At 35.3% G+C, this 16,471-nt stretch overlaps 1 protein-coding gene across 1 annotated transcript; it reads left to right on the top strand.

Annotated features, from left to right (window-relative positions):
• The first annotated feature begins 450 nt into the window (after positions 1-450).
• Positions 451-8,047, top strand: LOC121375079 (golgin IMH1-like). Its single transcript, XM_041502310.1, has 4 exons — positions 451-549; positions 3,604-3,697; positions 4,663-4,718; positions 5,175-8,047. The coding sequence occupies exons 3-4, from the start codon at positions 4,692-4,694 to the stop codon at positions 6,474-6,476; spliced, it is 1,329 nt and encodes a 442-aa protein (XP_041358244.1). The 5' UTR covers positions 451-549; positions 3,604-3,697; positions 4,663-4,691; the 3' UTR covers positions 6,477-8,047.
• The last annotated feature ends 8,424 nt before the right edge of the window (positions 8,048-16,471 follow it).

A 16,471-nucleotide genomic window follows, 5' to 3' on the forward strand; every position in this document is an offset into this window, starting at 1 on the left:
ACTCGGGCCATTACTTACTTCAATAGGCAAATATCGTCTACGATTCCAACGATCTTGAAATTAAAAAGCCAAAAAATATATATTTATGTACTGAAACTCGCTATGGTGAACTGAATGCATGCTCGACGTTATTGATATTCTTTACAAGTGATGATAAGTTTGACATAGTAATCGTATCAGGATATAAGATGTCAGTTTGATTCATATTGCTTAAGTCCAAAGTTGATCGATTTTGATAACGTGAGCAGGTTACCAACACTTGAACGTTCCTACTTTCAGGTCTCGCATTGGCTTTATCGCGCTGGCATTGTTCGCCACAAAATCAAACTGTCAAGCGATATAGCATAACCCACTGTAAGTCAAAATACATGTTACTTGGATAACAGATGGTAGATACCCATGTGGCGCTTTCTCACTCGGGAGTATGCACGCATATTCTAGTGTCAATAGCTTTCTTGGGTTAACCACTGGTTATTTATTGCGTGTTGTGTTTATTTGAACTTTCGGTGGGTACAGCCGTGTTGTGAAGAGGACGAGCAAAATAGAAAGGTATGTTGATAAAAACAAAAATACAATTTGTCAGACATATATATTGGTTACTCATAAGCGTACGAGGCAGTTGGCGGGGGTGGGGGGGGGGGGGGTCAACAAGTTCTGGAGTAAATCCTCGAATTTGGGCAAAAACTATATAAATATTCAGGCATAATCTGCTAACCCAAGACCTTTTTATCATTCATTTCCATAATTTTACTGCGCAAAATTAGACGTACTCCATGTAAAAATGCGTAGTGATTTGCTTGCAACCATATATAGCTGTATGGCCATTTTCGTTTAATTCGAGCAAAAACCAGCCAGCCCCCCCCCCCCCCCCCCCTAAAAAAAAATGGGAGCCCGTACGTTTATGTGTAGTGAACACTTTATGTACACCACATTAACAAACATAAAATTAGGCCTGCATAAGTCACACTTAAGGAATTATAAGAAGCAAGAATTAACGAACTGTGGTAAAGTCGGAGGTTGTGTCCATAACCTGCGTGCTTGAACAGATGGAAGTATGTCAATAATTACCTACATCCACATAAAGTAAACATTATAGAACTATGTTCAATCAAATACCACTTTCGTTATGGTGTATAAAAAGTTTATCGTGTAATGCTTTAATTCAGATACTAATAATAAGTCTGCAATAATGTCGATCCAACTAAAAGAAAAGTTTTGAAATATTTTAACGACATCTAACATTGGTTTAATCGGCGACTTATAGTTAATTAGCATATTATACAGGCACATGTGACGCCGGTTAGCGGTAAGGAGTGTTTCATATGCAGGTTACTAGTATGTCATAAACTGAAAATACGCATTCAGTTTGCATCAATCAAGGATGTTCCGTAATACTAAACCTGTTAATGCCTTTGTCAACCGAAATAGTATGGCTGATCTAGTTGCTCCACCACCACCACCCCACCCCATCTCATAAACATATTTCTTTTCGATCTGAAGAAGACCCTCTATCCTTGTGCTCTGGACATACACGGAGCGGGACATAGCCCAGTGGTAAAGCGCTCGCTCGATGCGCGGTCGGTCTGGGATCGATTCCCGTCGGTGGGCCCATTGGGCTATTGCTCGTTCCGGCCAGTGCACCACGACTGGTATATCAAATGCCGTGTGGGATGTTGCATATAAAAGATCCCTTGCTGCTAATCGAAAAGAGTAGCCCATGAAGTGGCGACAGCGGATTTCCTCTTTCAATCTGTGTGGTCTTTAAATATATGTCTGACGCCATATAACCGTAAATACAATGTGTTGAGTGCGTCGTTAAATAAAACATTTCTTTCTGAACATACACCAACAATGTTTAGGCTGGATACGACCATGCAGCATTAAAATAAAAACTTGTTAATCTTTACGCTATTTATCAGTTTACAGTCGATTCTGAACTTCGACTCTGGATTCGTGTATTGATACGCTTTGTCATTAATTACTATATAGTATACAGACATGTCGAAGCACGCTTATCATGCACCTCACATCAGTGTGACACACAACACTCATTGTAGTATATAATAAAAAAGACAGCTGTTTAGATACGATTTGTTGTGATAATGTCACCATAATAAGCATTAGACACGCGTCGTCCGAACAAACCCTGCTCAACTGTCCAGTTAGTGGAACGGTATTCTTCCTCTCATGTCATATGTATAGATGAATAGGATTAGCTACAGAGTCCACACTGCACATTGCATGGGGGTTTTAAACCGATAAATGTATGATGAATTAACTTTTTTCCGTTTTGTGATCTAAAGTTACCGAGTAAATAAAGACACATACACATCCACGAGAACGCAAATACGAATATATACAGTCAAACCTATTTTAAGCGGTCATACCAGGGAGTAGATAAAAGCGCCCACTTAAGACAGGCGGCCGCTGATTACAGGTTGCCACATATACAGTCTTTTAAACGTTTGTTGTTGTTTCCTTTTTTGCCATCAGTACTGCTAATTAATGGTTGTGTTGCCTCCTTCAGAAATAAGGTGATTGGAATATTAATATTAATTTAACCGTTGTTTTCACAGTTGAGATGTTGGGACTGAATGGGTGACTATAATTTTTTTTTTGACATGTCGCCTCCTTCAGAAATAAGCTGACTGGAATATTAATATTAATTTAACCGTTGTTTTCACAGTAGAGATGTTGAGACTGAATGGGTACCATTATTCCTGAAGGTGTGAAGATCGGTAATTTGCTGCACCTTGTCAATGTTGTTAAAATATCCCTTGTATATAACATTAACATTTACTGTGGCCGCTTAATACAGATAGTTTAGCGATCTAGGATCTGAATTAGGTGGCAGCTGACCGCGTTAGACCGCTTATCACAGGTACATTCACATTAAACATCGTTTGGGAGGGGAAACGTGGCCGCTTTAGGCAGGTGACCGCTGATACAGGTAGGCACTAGGACAGGTTTGACTGAAGATATGCATGTTTACACAAGTAAATGTAAATTCACATTTTCATGTCTTCTTAATTTAGCTTATTTTAAAAATTAAATACAAATGTCTAAAATGCTTAAATCTACACTGTGCTATGAGAGATTATGATTTGTTGTAACTAATGCGAAGGGTGCATGTATAGGAGTATTTCCAACCACTAATAAAATGATTGTTTGTATTTACATGTATTTGCATAAACTATTTTTCCTTCACATCCACCCCTAAAACATTTTTGGAATATCCCCAAGAATGTTTTTTTTTAAAAACACATCAATGTGTGTGTGTCTTACCCCACAACTGAATCATTGACGTATCGACAAAGCAATACTGAAGGCAGCAATTTATTACGAATTTGTGAACACTTCAATAGTGAAGTCCGATACCGTCTAGGAATAAATATCAGGCAAGGATTTCTGCAGGTTCGTTACTCAGTGCATTATTATACAGTTATATATTGGCAAGCCTCCAGAAACCACTCTAATCCAACCATGGGATTTGTTGACCGTCTCAACACCATTCAATACCACAGTGTGTTGTCGTTTTAAGTCGAGAAGGGTAGCGACATGAAGGTTTTATATCATTTTTAAAATTTAATACTTTGATTTCAGAATATTATTGCATGTACGTGTGCTTGTACTAGTGCCAGAGACAGGATGGACCTATATTGGACTGTCACAGAGAGAAAAGCATGTTGATATTGAGGTAAGAGTCTGTTGTTCACTGGTGTGTAAAATATACACACGAAGCTAACTTACTTGGCGTTGATTAAATCAAGAATGGGTTCAATGCCGAATATAAAACAGTGTTAATATAAACTTAAATAATATTGTGGTAAAGTTCAGAATAGTGAGGTTGTTTTTGTTTCGCTTTTTATGTTTTGTTTTTGGTGTGTGTGTGGGTTGGGGTAATTTATTTATTTAAAAAAATGACAGTATTTCGATTCGAATAATACAAAATTAACAAACATGTTCAGACAGTAAATCGTTTTCAGTTCACGGAGGTTATCAGAGCCATATTTGCATTCGAACTTGCAAATGCATATCAGTATACAATGTAGTATGCAGTGCTATGTTCAAGTGACGTTTAACAAACACACTGACACACGAACAATGACAACACACACACACACACGGAGAGAGAGAGAGAGAGAGAGAGAGAGAGAGAGAGAGAGAGAGGAGAGAGAGAGAGAGAGAGAGAGAGAGAGAGAGAGAGAGAGAGAGAGAGAGAGAGAGAGAGAGAGAGAGAGATTATTGCTATATAGCAGCTTTATAGCATAGATGTTTTACCAAGGATAGACTAGTCAAGAGAATATGATGTCAGAGGCGGATCGGGGCGTGTTGGACGCCCCCCCCCTAAATTTTGCGAAAGTTATAATTTTGTTATATATTAATTTTTATGTTTTTACGATCCCCCTCCAAAACTCTCCCAAAGTTCCCATGGCATTCTGTCTCATGTCACTGGGGCGCTGCTAAATTGATTTTCTGGATCCGCCACTGGATGTTAACACTTGTTTTTAGGTCAGGCTCACAATTTTACTTTTTAACAACTTGGCTGTATGATCTCTTTCTTGTTACTAAACAGATAAATGTTTGATTAAATATGCGAGTCATGCATCTCTAAAGTTATAGTCATTAATATAAAACAAATTATTGTTTACTTTTTTGCAGGTTCTAAAGCGGCGGCCAGATTAAATAAAATGTCTCAAAGCAAGACACTGCTGAAGGTAAATTCATATCGTAATAAATATAAAATACTACGTAAGTTATTAGAATTGAACTTTTCCCCCAATAGCTGACAGAACTAAACGTTCAGTACCATGATAAGTGCCAGATTCGTCAAAATATCTAACGAAAATAAGTTTGAAATGTATTCATTACCAATTTTTAAATGTAATAGATTGTTGGGTGGGGTGGGGTTTTTAGTTTGTTTGTTTGTTTGTTGTTTTTTTTTTTTTTTTTTTCTGTTTTTTTTTTGGGGGTGGGTGTGTGTTTGTTTTTCAATTCGTAAATCGAGCAATTCGGATATGTAAACATATTTTGGTTTACAATAACGGATGTTAACCGAGGTGAACTAATACTACACATTACAATTTAAACAAGTGTCAGAGCATTGTGAAATATTAAAAGTTAATAATAATTAAGTTAACGCTCATCTTTTTCTTTGGTTTTTATTTATTTAGACACCGGTCTTGAAAGTGGAAGGAACCGGCATCACTCCACGTAATGAAGACTTGGATATAATGACAACCACATCGTCCAGACCGTCTTCAGGGTCCATCCATTCAGACGAGTCAAAGAGCGTGTTTTCTGGAGATGCCTACAACGTCGTACAAAGTGTTATATCCATGAATAGGGCACTAGAAGGTCAAATCGACGCCCTTCGTTTAAGACTCGACATTGAGGACAAACATCACACATCTGAGAAAGAGAAGATACGACAAGAAAAAGAACAAGAGATTGGGACGAAGGAGCAACAGATTGAAGAACTGAGAGACTCGATGACAAATCGCGATGAACGAATATCTCTTCTGGTTAAAGCTGGGAATGAAAAAGATAATGTCATTCAGGAGAAAATAAACGAGTTAAATGAACTGAAGAAGCTGGTCGGTCAATCGGAGGACTATGCCAATAATCTGAAAAAACAAGTGAGAAAACTGCGTGAAGAACGGAAACACTTAGAGTCGGACACGCTGTACAAGGAGCAAAATGCAGAAATAAATAATCTCAAGCAGCAGATTAAAGTTCTTAAACATACAATAGTTGCAATGGAAGACGAACTAAAACGAGCAAAACACATTATTGACCAGCAAAACGTGAAGATAATGGAAATCGAGGGTTTTCAAAAGGGTATGCAGAAGAAGTTTAAGGAGGAACTAGATAAAGCAACCAAAGCAATGAGACAAGAAGTGGAACGAATGAGGGAAGTTATGAACCAGAACTACGAAGAGATGAAAACCATGCGAGAACAAAATAAAGAAATGTCAAATGATGTCAAAGACATTAAACAGCTACTGATGCATGGGAATGCTCTTGTAGAAGTTCCTTCCCAACTAACGCGACAATATTCACACATTCCACACAGGCCTAATAGCCAGCTGAACATCCACCAAATGATAGTTCCAAACACCGCAAGGACACCCAACAATCCAAAGACAATAGTGACTGCGGCTAGACGCAGTGTGGATCAGATTTCCATAAACATGAACAGTCGAGCAAGACAAGCTAGTCCTGGTCCTAACAGAGCTAGTCCTGGACCTAACAGAGCTACCCTCTCACGGGCTGGATTCCGAGCTCCTATCGGCGGGACTGCTAAATCAGCAGGAGTAAAGGCACATGGCAACCACCAAACAAACTTTCCTGCATTGCCATCTGACACTAAAGATAAAAAAGAATGGATACCAGGTTGGCAAAGTGACTCTCGCGAAATGGGAAAAGTGAAGTCTTCAACTAATGTTTTGTGTCCTAAAACCAATAAAAGATGATTGGTTCAGTATTGTTCAGTGATAAGAACTGATGACGTTATCACAGTGTAAAGTTATCCGCTGGGAACAATTCTGTTTTACCAAATAACAAGTAGATTACTTGTTTTTCACCACAAAGACAAAACATTCGTGGTTATATTAATCTATTTCAATCCAATGGTCTGAAACCACCTCGCTGTTACGACGACAACTAGAAAGATCCAAATGTGCTTTTGTTATATTTTAAATTATAAAATTTATTTGTTCATCACAAAGACAACAAATCGTGGTTAAATTATTATATCTTATTGCAAACGTCTGAAACCACTCCGCTGTTACAAAAATGACAAATGTGCTTTTATGTTATATTTTAAAATATATACCATTATTTTATATTAAAATGTTTCAGTCATTTATTCATGGATTCGTTGTCATACATTGGCAGCTGCAGTGAAATCTGCTCGACTAATTCCTTACGATCGATAATACATGTTCATGGATTCATTCTTATGATTGACAAGAAGGCCACAACAGCCGAACGACGTGGTTGAAACGCGTGGTGTCAATGTTTTAAGTGATGTAATAACTATATATGTATGCTCAGACAAATCAGTCTTCCTTTACAATGTCTCTACCGTGCAACAATGTCTTCGACCATGGCAAGACAATGTTATGCACTACACAACTAGCTTTAAAACTGTGTGGAATACAACGGTTACGTTACCGCCAGGAGGATACAAACAGCAAGAAACGACAAGAATGTAATTGTTAACCGACTTCCATTAAACATAGTGCAACAATGTTATGTGTTTCTCTGAACTATAAGTATAACCATTTCAACCAAGTGACAGTAATGACCACGGTGTTACCGTCTGTATCAAATTCGTGTATTTCACAATGCAAAGCTTACAGTGCTGTCTTCTGGATTAAACCAATCATGTCACATGCCACAGTGGAATGAATAAGTCTCAAGTGGGTGACCAGTTATATCAACCATTGCAATCACTGACCACAAACCAAATACACGTTAATCATATACAGAGATTATATTACTGTACACTGAAGCAATTAAGAGCATATAAGGACATCGTAGCCATATCTAATCAGTGGCGTAGCTAGGATTTCATATTGTGGAGAATAATTGCCCTGAAGTACAAAAATAAGTAAATATATGTCTTTTAAGTTTGAAAGTGCCCTTTTTACCTAGTTGTAGAAGATATTATTTTTCTTACCCCCACCCCCCATTACTTCATGCTAGAATTTAGGTGCTGATTGAACCTAGGTATTAGCTGAGGCTGAATCTTAACAGTTTGTTAAAACATGTTTGAAATTATAATTTTAATTTAAGTTTTTTTGTGGGTTTTTACTTTTTTGGTCAATAATTCCAGTTTGGTTTGCTGTAAAGAGAAAAGGAAAAATGCTTTGAGAATAATGAACAATGTGATGTATGTACTTAAGTTCTGTTTTATGTGCAATTTGTACAAATATTAGTGACTCGGAATATAAATAAAACAGAAAAATCACCTATAGTGACAAATGTCTTCTGCTCACAGAGTATGATATAATAAAAAAAAAAAAAAAAAAAAAAAAAATATATATATAGATCTTCAATTAGTAGACAAATATTAACCAAATAATAATCAAACATATAGTTTATTAAGAAAAACTAATCAAGAAAATATAATTTCAACTAAATGAGTAAATGTTATTCTGTACTATGGGCGAGTCTTACCGTTATATCTATATGATGACCAATGCACATTGTCATTTCCAAAACAGTTTTCCGTTTTGTACAGGACATAGAATATAACCTGGCCCCATTAATTGTTCACATTTTATGGTATGTCAAACTTAGTGAATTGATGAGGAATACAAATAAGACTGATGGTGTGTTCAGAAACTGATCAGTTGTGAACGGTTTAACTGGTACCATTTGTCTTCTATCACATCACATTATCTAATGTTTGGGCACAAAAAAGTCTACCGAGTGACTGCAATCACTCGCCTCCGAAAAAAAGAACAATGAGGCATTCAATCTGGAATGATGCGTTTACTTCTTGTAAAACATATACTTTAACACACACACATTCACTGGTGAATTTTTCACAATAAGACTGTAAATATATTTAAACTGGAATGATATAAACATTGGTAACAATCATTTTATAAAATTATTATACAGTCTATAAATAAATAAATAAAAAAGTGTATGCTAAATACACAAAATGAATAAAACACAGACTTAATAGAATATTTGATCTTAACAGGTTTACAATAATTATTAACAAAATAAATGTTTATAATTCTGTGTAAAATAAAATTGTTTCACATACATGATTATGAAGTATTTTAAAAAATTAAGCACAATGAAAACTAAAACTAAAAACAATATTAAATTTTTTTTTAACTGAATTTAAGTTAAATGTAATGACCCCACTAGTGCACATTAATTTACTAATCATCGGCTATTGAATGTCAAACATATGGCAATGCGGACATGTAGTCTTAGACAAATGTTTTATTTATTTTCCAATTAGTAGCAAGAGATCCTTTATATTTAGTTTCCCACAGACAGGATACCTGAATTGCAGTATTTTATGATAATCACTTAAATCTGCTGGCATCTGTGACTGAAAAACTTGTAATTTACTTAGCAACATAAAACATATTTGAAAAAAAATTATGGACATTAATCTTCACTTAATCATTTAAAGATTGTGTAGAATTGATTAATTTTTGTATTAAGTTTGTATAAATATGTATATAAAAATGCAAAACTATGATAATGCACCTTTAACAGCAAAAGTTGAATACTGATGCCCAAAACACACCGAAGCTGGGTCTGGCGAGTGTGACCATGTCTGGCATATTTTGACACCTGGGTTTCTAACTAATAGTGTTATCAATACACAACATATTCATATCTTTAGATATATTTTCTTCAATAAACAACAATAATTATGATGATACCACATTAATTAATATATACCTTTCCTGTAGTTTATAAAAAGTTTGTTTTAAAAGATTCTGACATTGTGCAGATTCCAGTCTGGTAGTGTGAAAATATAGTGCATATTCTGTCGTCTGCTGCCAGATCTGTAGTTTGTGCCAACACGGACACAGTGTGTTTTGTCACATTCAATTCAGTGTGTTTCTTATTCAACTGGTACCATACTGCTCAGACCCATCTTCAATGTATTTTGGGCCTTAAGATACTTGTAACACTATTATGCTTTTGTAGGAGACTAAAAAAAATTCAGATGTTGTAAAAGTGCATTTTACTAAATTCATAAAACTCAACATAAAACAGTATCACAAATTATGGTATTTAACTAACACAAACAACAACAAAATTAAATCACGTTTATATATAATCCAAATAAAAATAAAATAGTTGTAAAAATTAACCTTTTTTCCTGGTGGTCTCCATTTATGATAAAGTGACAATGTTTTTACAGAAAAAAAAATATAATGAAGTAATTATGTGTCACAATAACAAAACATTTGTTTGAGGTTGGTCTAAATAAGTCAAAAGGTCATGCCTCATGGTTCTTTCCCAGCCTAAGTAGGTCAAACGGTAATGACAACCCTCATTAAAGCATGTGCTATGGGCCTCGCGCTTCAGGGGACCCCACAGTGATGTGTATATTTATTTTCCCCAGGTCATTTTTACCCCTCTTCCTGAGGGGGTTGCAAAATATGTATCCTAGGAAGGGGGCCCAGCTGTAATTTGTGCCACAGGCCCTGCGGATCCTTAAACCGGTTCTGCATTTAAGTAGATCAAAATGTCGTTGTTTCCAACCTGCAACCGTTCATCGGATATGTCAAAACTCTCCCAGTTATAAAAGGTGATTTTACTTAAAACTTACTACATGGACATTTTTGGTGCAAACAACAATTTTACTGTTAAAACATTACAAAATACCACAATAAATTTACAAAGATACATTATACAAAATTAACACTAGTAGTATATTATACAGTCACTTGTTTCGTGACCTCTCTTGTTTGGTTAGTCTTGGAAATCACAAAGCCAAAAAAATGGTCCCATGGCATAATTATCACCAAAAAACACTACGTTTATCTTGACCAACCATTATCTTGAGCTGTTGGGTTCAATCATTTCATTAATGTAATCATTCTAACACCCAGATAACGACAATATAGTGTTAAAATATATCCATACATCAAGCAAGGGTCAAACAGCAATGTTCTACCAGCGATCAGGTAGAGACAAAAACTTTATTATTTGTTGAAACATATGGAAACCCTATTTTCAAAGCCCCCTTTTTCTCTAAAAATCTAATGTTGACATACTATCCAGGCGACATGATCAAAACAATGAGGATAACTCAGAAACATTCTTTGGAATGATAAACATACAATGACAATAATATAGGTAACCATCACAAAAATGTGTTTGTTGTAATAAAGTTTGACTATAAACATATACCGACTACACATATATGTACATCGTTAACACTAAACTTTAGCATCTGTCTTAGAGACAAGACAAATTATGTTCTAATGATCTACACTGCAAATATAATTATAACAAATATAAATTAATAACATATATAAATACATTATGACTTAGGTATTTGAAACTTTAAATTGAATTTTAAGGATTTTTATTTAAATAGAATTAAGCAATAACAAGAACAAATAGAACAATGTGCTATATGTACTTACAATAAAAAACATTTTATATTTTAACCTAAACTCTTCCTACATCTACTTGCTTCAACAACAAACAACATTCTTTCCGATTAAAGAATATGGCACTACTGGTGCATCAGACTGTTGAAAAATAGAAACAAAAATATTTGTCTTGTCTTAGGAAGCAATAGACATTTACAACTGTGAGTGAGTTCTATACACACAATATTAAATAATGAGATAAATCTACAAACAATACAACTATATTTTTCAGGGTCAGTAATCATTTTGTTGAGAAAATAAAAATATTACAAGACATGCAAGATGTTTCTATACCAGACAATTAATGAAACAAAAATTTCCTTTGAAAGGAAAAACCCCCCCCCAAAAACAGTAAAATTTATCAGCAATACTTTTTGGTCACTAAAATAGCCAAATCTAGTGTTCAAAAACTAAATTAGATTGTCCAAATTCTTTATAATTGTTTGTCTAATACATGCAGCTTGTTAGGACACGAAATACATGACAAACAAGGAGCGAAAAATATATTGGTAGCAAATGCCAAAGAAATAATATGACTTAATGCAATTATTATTATAATATTGAATGCAAAACATAAAGCCAAATTTACAAAAGGGGACCACAATGTTTATTTCTGATGCGTTCAAGATGTAGACAAATTAAGGCATGTGTGCACACCACCAAATACCTGTGATTCTTATAAATGATTTAATATACATCATTCTTTAAGGACTTTGCACATGACTTGTAACTTTGACCCATGATTGTCAATTAAAACTCAGCTTGTCTGGGTTTCAATTAATAACAAAAAATCATCAAGAAACTGATATGTATAATATTTCCCTGCATGACAACTATCAGCCAACATAGCATTACATCAACTCAACTCTATAAGATAACATTATTTAAACTCCTAAAGGATCATCAAACTTCAAACACCTACTAAAAACAACTAAGTTAATCTTAAATTTGATATGTTAACTCTGTTGCCAATAAAGTGTTTGTGAATATCCATCTAAATACTATTTTCTGGGTAAACATAAATCACATGACCATCTTCAATAATTGCTACATCTACAACACAATAAACATATTGCACAGGTTCTCATATAGTTCCTTTATAATATAGTCAAGTATGAAATTTAAGGCTAAAATTAAAAAAAAATTAAACTATAGTACTGTCGGAAATAGAATAAAAATGATTTGCGTCGATTATTTCTTACATATTAAACAGACAAGTAAATATTATGTAAATATTTATTTAATGACAGTCTACCTAATTTAGCATTTACTTGTTTTGGATCTCATTGATGGAGTTTACTCTTGAAATTAAAATAAAGATGTCAGTAAACAGGTGATTTGTGCACTTTATTGGAACAGACTATAATACATTGTGATCAACATGTGTCAATTTCATTGCTGTTACAATATATGAGGGACTATTTCTGATGTCAGTTTACCCCTATTCCTCTCCTAAACAAAATATTTGTAGACATTTATAAGCAATGTTTGAGAAAAACTGTCAAGAACCATTTTGAGTTTGTGATCTATTATACCAGTATTAAAAATGCTATCTCAAAGTTGCATAATCACAGCTATTTGCAAATCATATTTTTATTAAATTTTGCTTTAACATTTAAAAATTACACCTTTAACTATATGCCCATAAATGATTATAGGAAATAATTTTATCTACTAGTAGAAAATACATTTTTGGGGAATCTTTACCACAAACAGATGCTCACATATAACTATGATATAGCACCTTTAAGTTGGTGCAAGATTGTGTAAATTTCTAATGTACTAATATTGATTTATATTCACTAAATATGCTGGTCATAATTAATAATTTATGCTGCAATTCAAAATAATCAGTTAACTTGCAGTTTTAAATTAAAAGTTTGTTTAAGGGTAAATGAAATTGACACATATCATCAAAATGTGTCATAGTCTGTTCCAATAAAGGTCACAATCTCCTGTTTACTGACAACTTCATTTTAATTTCAAGAGTAAACAAAACTGTGTACATTAATGAGAGTCAAAACAAGTAAATGCTAAATTAAGTAGAATATCATTAAAAAGGTATTTACAAAATATTTACTTGTCAGTTTAAAGCAGGGGACAATCAAGGCATTTGACCTGGTATGCGTATTCAACGATATATAATGCACATTATTGCTTAATATCAACAAGTATAATCGTATAGTTAATTAATAAAACGCTTAAATGCGACAGCTATTATACATAATGGGCGCAGCCATTTTGTACCATCCTAGTGAATATGCCCTCTGGCGAGCTGGTGGTTACGTAATACCTAACGTGTCACGTCAAGAATTAGTCTTCGAACTGAAGAAACAAAACATACCTGATTTTTGTGGATGCATCGCAATATTCTGTAATAATAGTCATCCCAGTAAGCCAGTAACAATTATATATTATATTTAATACAAAGTAAACCACCATTGTCAAAGTGTTGAAATAACTGTATTGTGGTTTGTACATAAATTAACCCACGTATTGAAATAATAATCGGAGTATTTTCATAGTTAATTGGTCATTTCTTTCTGTGGCCTGTACCTGTAGTTTGTGATTGGCAGGTGTATATTTAGTCGGTCCCCAGACACTGTGTCTAGACACACTAAAAAGACGTGCCTCTTTTTATTAAGATCACAGGGTATTGTGTGTTAACAGCACGGACATCCCTCTAATCGTAATCGATCAGCCGTCTTGCTTTATTATTGTAAGTAATTCTGTAAAACCCTTGATTAAGTAGACTTTCCCATCTAAAATCACAAAACTGACCAATTACGTAGTCCCAAAGAAAAGAAAATTATCACTTGGGTATCGTGAGTGGTTGTTTTTGCTCGAACATAGCATACCAATAGGCTTAATAATATGCATTTTTTTCTTTGGATTTTTTAAAAAGAAAAATACTATAACTCCATTTCGCTCTATTGATGCAAATTGAAATATATTTAGTTAAATAGTTTATTATATTACCAAGTCATTTATGTTGCTTTACAAGTTAGGTTGATGAAAGCGAAGCACCTTGTCATAAATTAGAGCGTTTGTTAACACAGTGCATAGAGCAGATAGACGGAGCTGACGTCACTTCGCCCCAAGCTATACCACCGGACGTCACAAAAACGAAACAAAATGGCTGCCCCCAGTTAGCAGGAATAATCATGGTTTTTTATTAACTCTAAAATTACGCATTTTTCATTTGTGTCAGTATGTGTTGGTGGTCCGGGTATGCATCTTTCCAACACATAAATCTCTTGTTTCAGTTTACTCTACCTTTAATATGAAAAAAAATAATTGATGAAAATAATTTTAATTCTATTTCGACACTACTTTTTTTTTTTTAGTTACCGTACGACTCAGAGCTAAACACACTCTGGCATTTTATTTTACTTTAGCGAAATAATCTCTTGTAATAATTGATCTTTTGTTACAAAATAACATGGTTTTTGAAAATTTTAAAGTTTGGTAGATAATTTGACAAATTGCTTTGCTCACCCAGAGCTAGCCCTGTGTCTGTTAAGATATCCATTGTAGTAGAACTGATGTCTTGAAAACTCACAATATATGTAATGACTCCGATATTAATTTGAAACATTGTTAATGTGCAGAAATAGGGTTTTTACTGAATATCTTGCAATTTACAGTATTTGTTTACAACTATCTACCCATAAAAATAACATTAAAAAGTTGTGTTTTTTTAATCGACACCACTAGAGCACAATGATTAATTAATCATCAGCTATTGGATTACAAACATTTGGTAATTCTGATATGTAGTCATCAGACGAAACCCACTACATTCTTCCTAATGCAGCAAGAGATGTTTTATATGCATTTTCCAGTTGCATTTGACCAGTTGTGGTGCACTGGCTGTAAAAACCCCCCCCCCCCCCCCCCCCCCCCCCCCCCCCCCCCCCCCAAAAAAAAGGATTCCCAGTCTGGAGCTCCACGCCGTAAGACATGTTTGTTTCGCATGTGCACACTGCACGTGCTTTCGTGTGCTCGACTTGGGGGTCCTTCAGTTCGTTGTTTTTGTCAGCGAAATGAAGTTTTGTACTGGGATGTATGCAGCCATTGGAACTGATTGAACGCTGAAACGCTTCTCGTTTCGACAGCCTGCACCACCAGGTTGGATTCTTTTTTAGTGAGATTCCTTGCCTCCACGTTATTTCTCCGTCTGACTGTCGACTTGTTTTTTTTCGTGACTCGTATGATGGCCATTCTGCAGAACGCCACAGTTGTTCGCGTTTAGTCTCTACATGTCCGAGCCTGTCCTAGCAGCACTGGAAGATTGACCGCCCCACTCTAAGAAGAAATAGGAAGCGGGGTCGGCCCCTACTACTCTTTTTCTAGACGTTACCTTGCTTTATAGTGATACCATCTCGTATCCTCCGGAGTCGGGCCCATCCGCACCACTATACCAAACCATGACGACTGGACTATACCCTAGTCTGATACTCTCTCTCGTTCAGACGGGTCCGGCTTCTCAAGATCTGTATTTCAGCACAGCACTACACCTTCAACGTCTATCGACTGTCAATCTAGGGGTTTTCTTGACGGGATGCATCCCATCTCGTCCCTTTAAGCTGTGCACCCAAATGGCCTTAACGAGGCCACTCGCGTTGACATATCGATCGGACTTTAAACTTTTAGATCTGTGTTCAGGATGGGCGTGTTCAAAACCCTAGTGGTATATGGGCACGTTAAACTAGTTATCATCACCAAAAAAATAACATGAATGCAGACCTCACTAGCTCCCTAATACTTCCCTGAGACTAATCAAGACTAATTCTTAGCACACTGCATCAGGTGAATTAAAACAAAAGTACTACAACAGGATTAAATATCAATACTCAATTTAGTATTCCCATCATCCAAGTTAGATCAGCAATTACCCACTTCCCTCAAAATTAAATTTCATTGAGGACTGCAATGTAACTAATTCAGAGGAATTATATATTACACATACATGTATATTACTTTTCCATCTAGGAGCCAGTTAGCACCTACTTCTATTTTTTAAGGGGCAGGACGTAGGCCAGTGGTACAGCGCTCGCTAGATGTGCAGTTGGTGTGAGATTGATCCATTGATCCCCATCGGTGGTCTCATTGCGCTATTTCTCATTCCAGACAGTGCACCATGACTGGTATATCAAAGGCCGTGGTATGTACTACTCTGTCTGGGATGGTGCATATATTATAAAAGATCCCTTGCTGCTAATCGAAAAGAGTAGCCCATGAAGTGGTGACAGCAGGTTTCCTCTCTCAATATCTGTATGGTCCTTAACCATATATCTGATGCCAAATAACCG

Source organism: Gigantopelta aegis, chromosome 6 (assembly GCF_016097555.1).
Source record: "Gigantopelta aegis isolate Gae_Host chromosome 6, Gae_host_genome, whole genome shotgun sequence".
Lineage (NCBI taxonomy): Eukaryota > Metazoa > Mollusca > Gastropoda > Neomphalida > Peltospiridae > Gigantopelta > Gigantopelta aegis.

Coding starts and splice junctions, on each gene's coding strand:
- LOC121375079 (XM_041502310.1), top strand. CDS start 4,692: ATGTCTCAAAGCAAGACACTGCTGAAG. Junction 4,719..5,174: donor AAAGCAAGACACTGCTGAAG/GTAAATTCATAT, acceptor TTATTTATTTAG/ACACCGGTCTTGAAAGTGGA.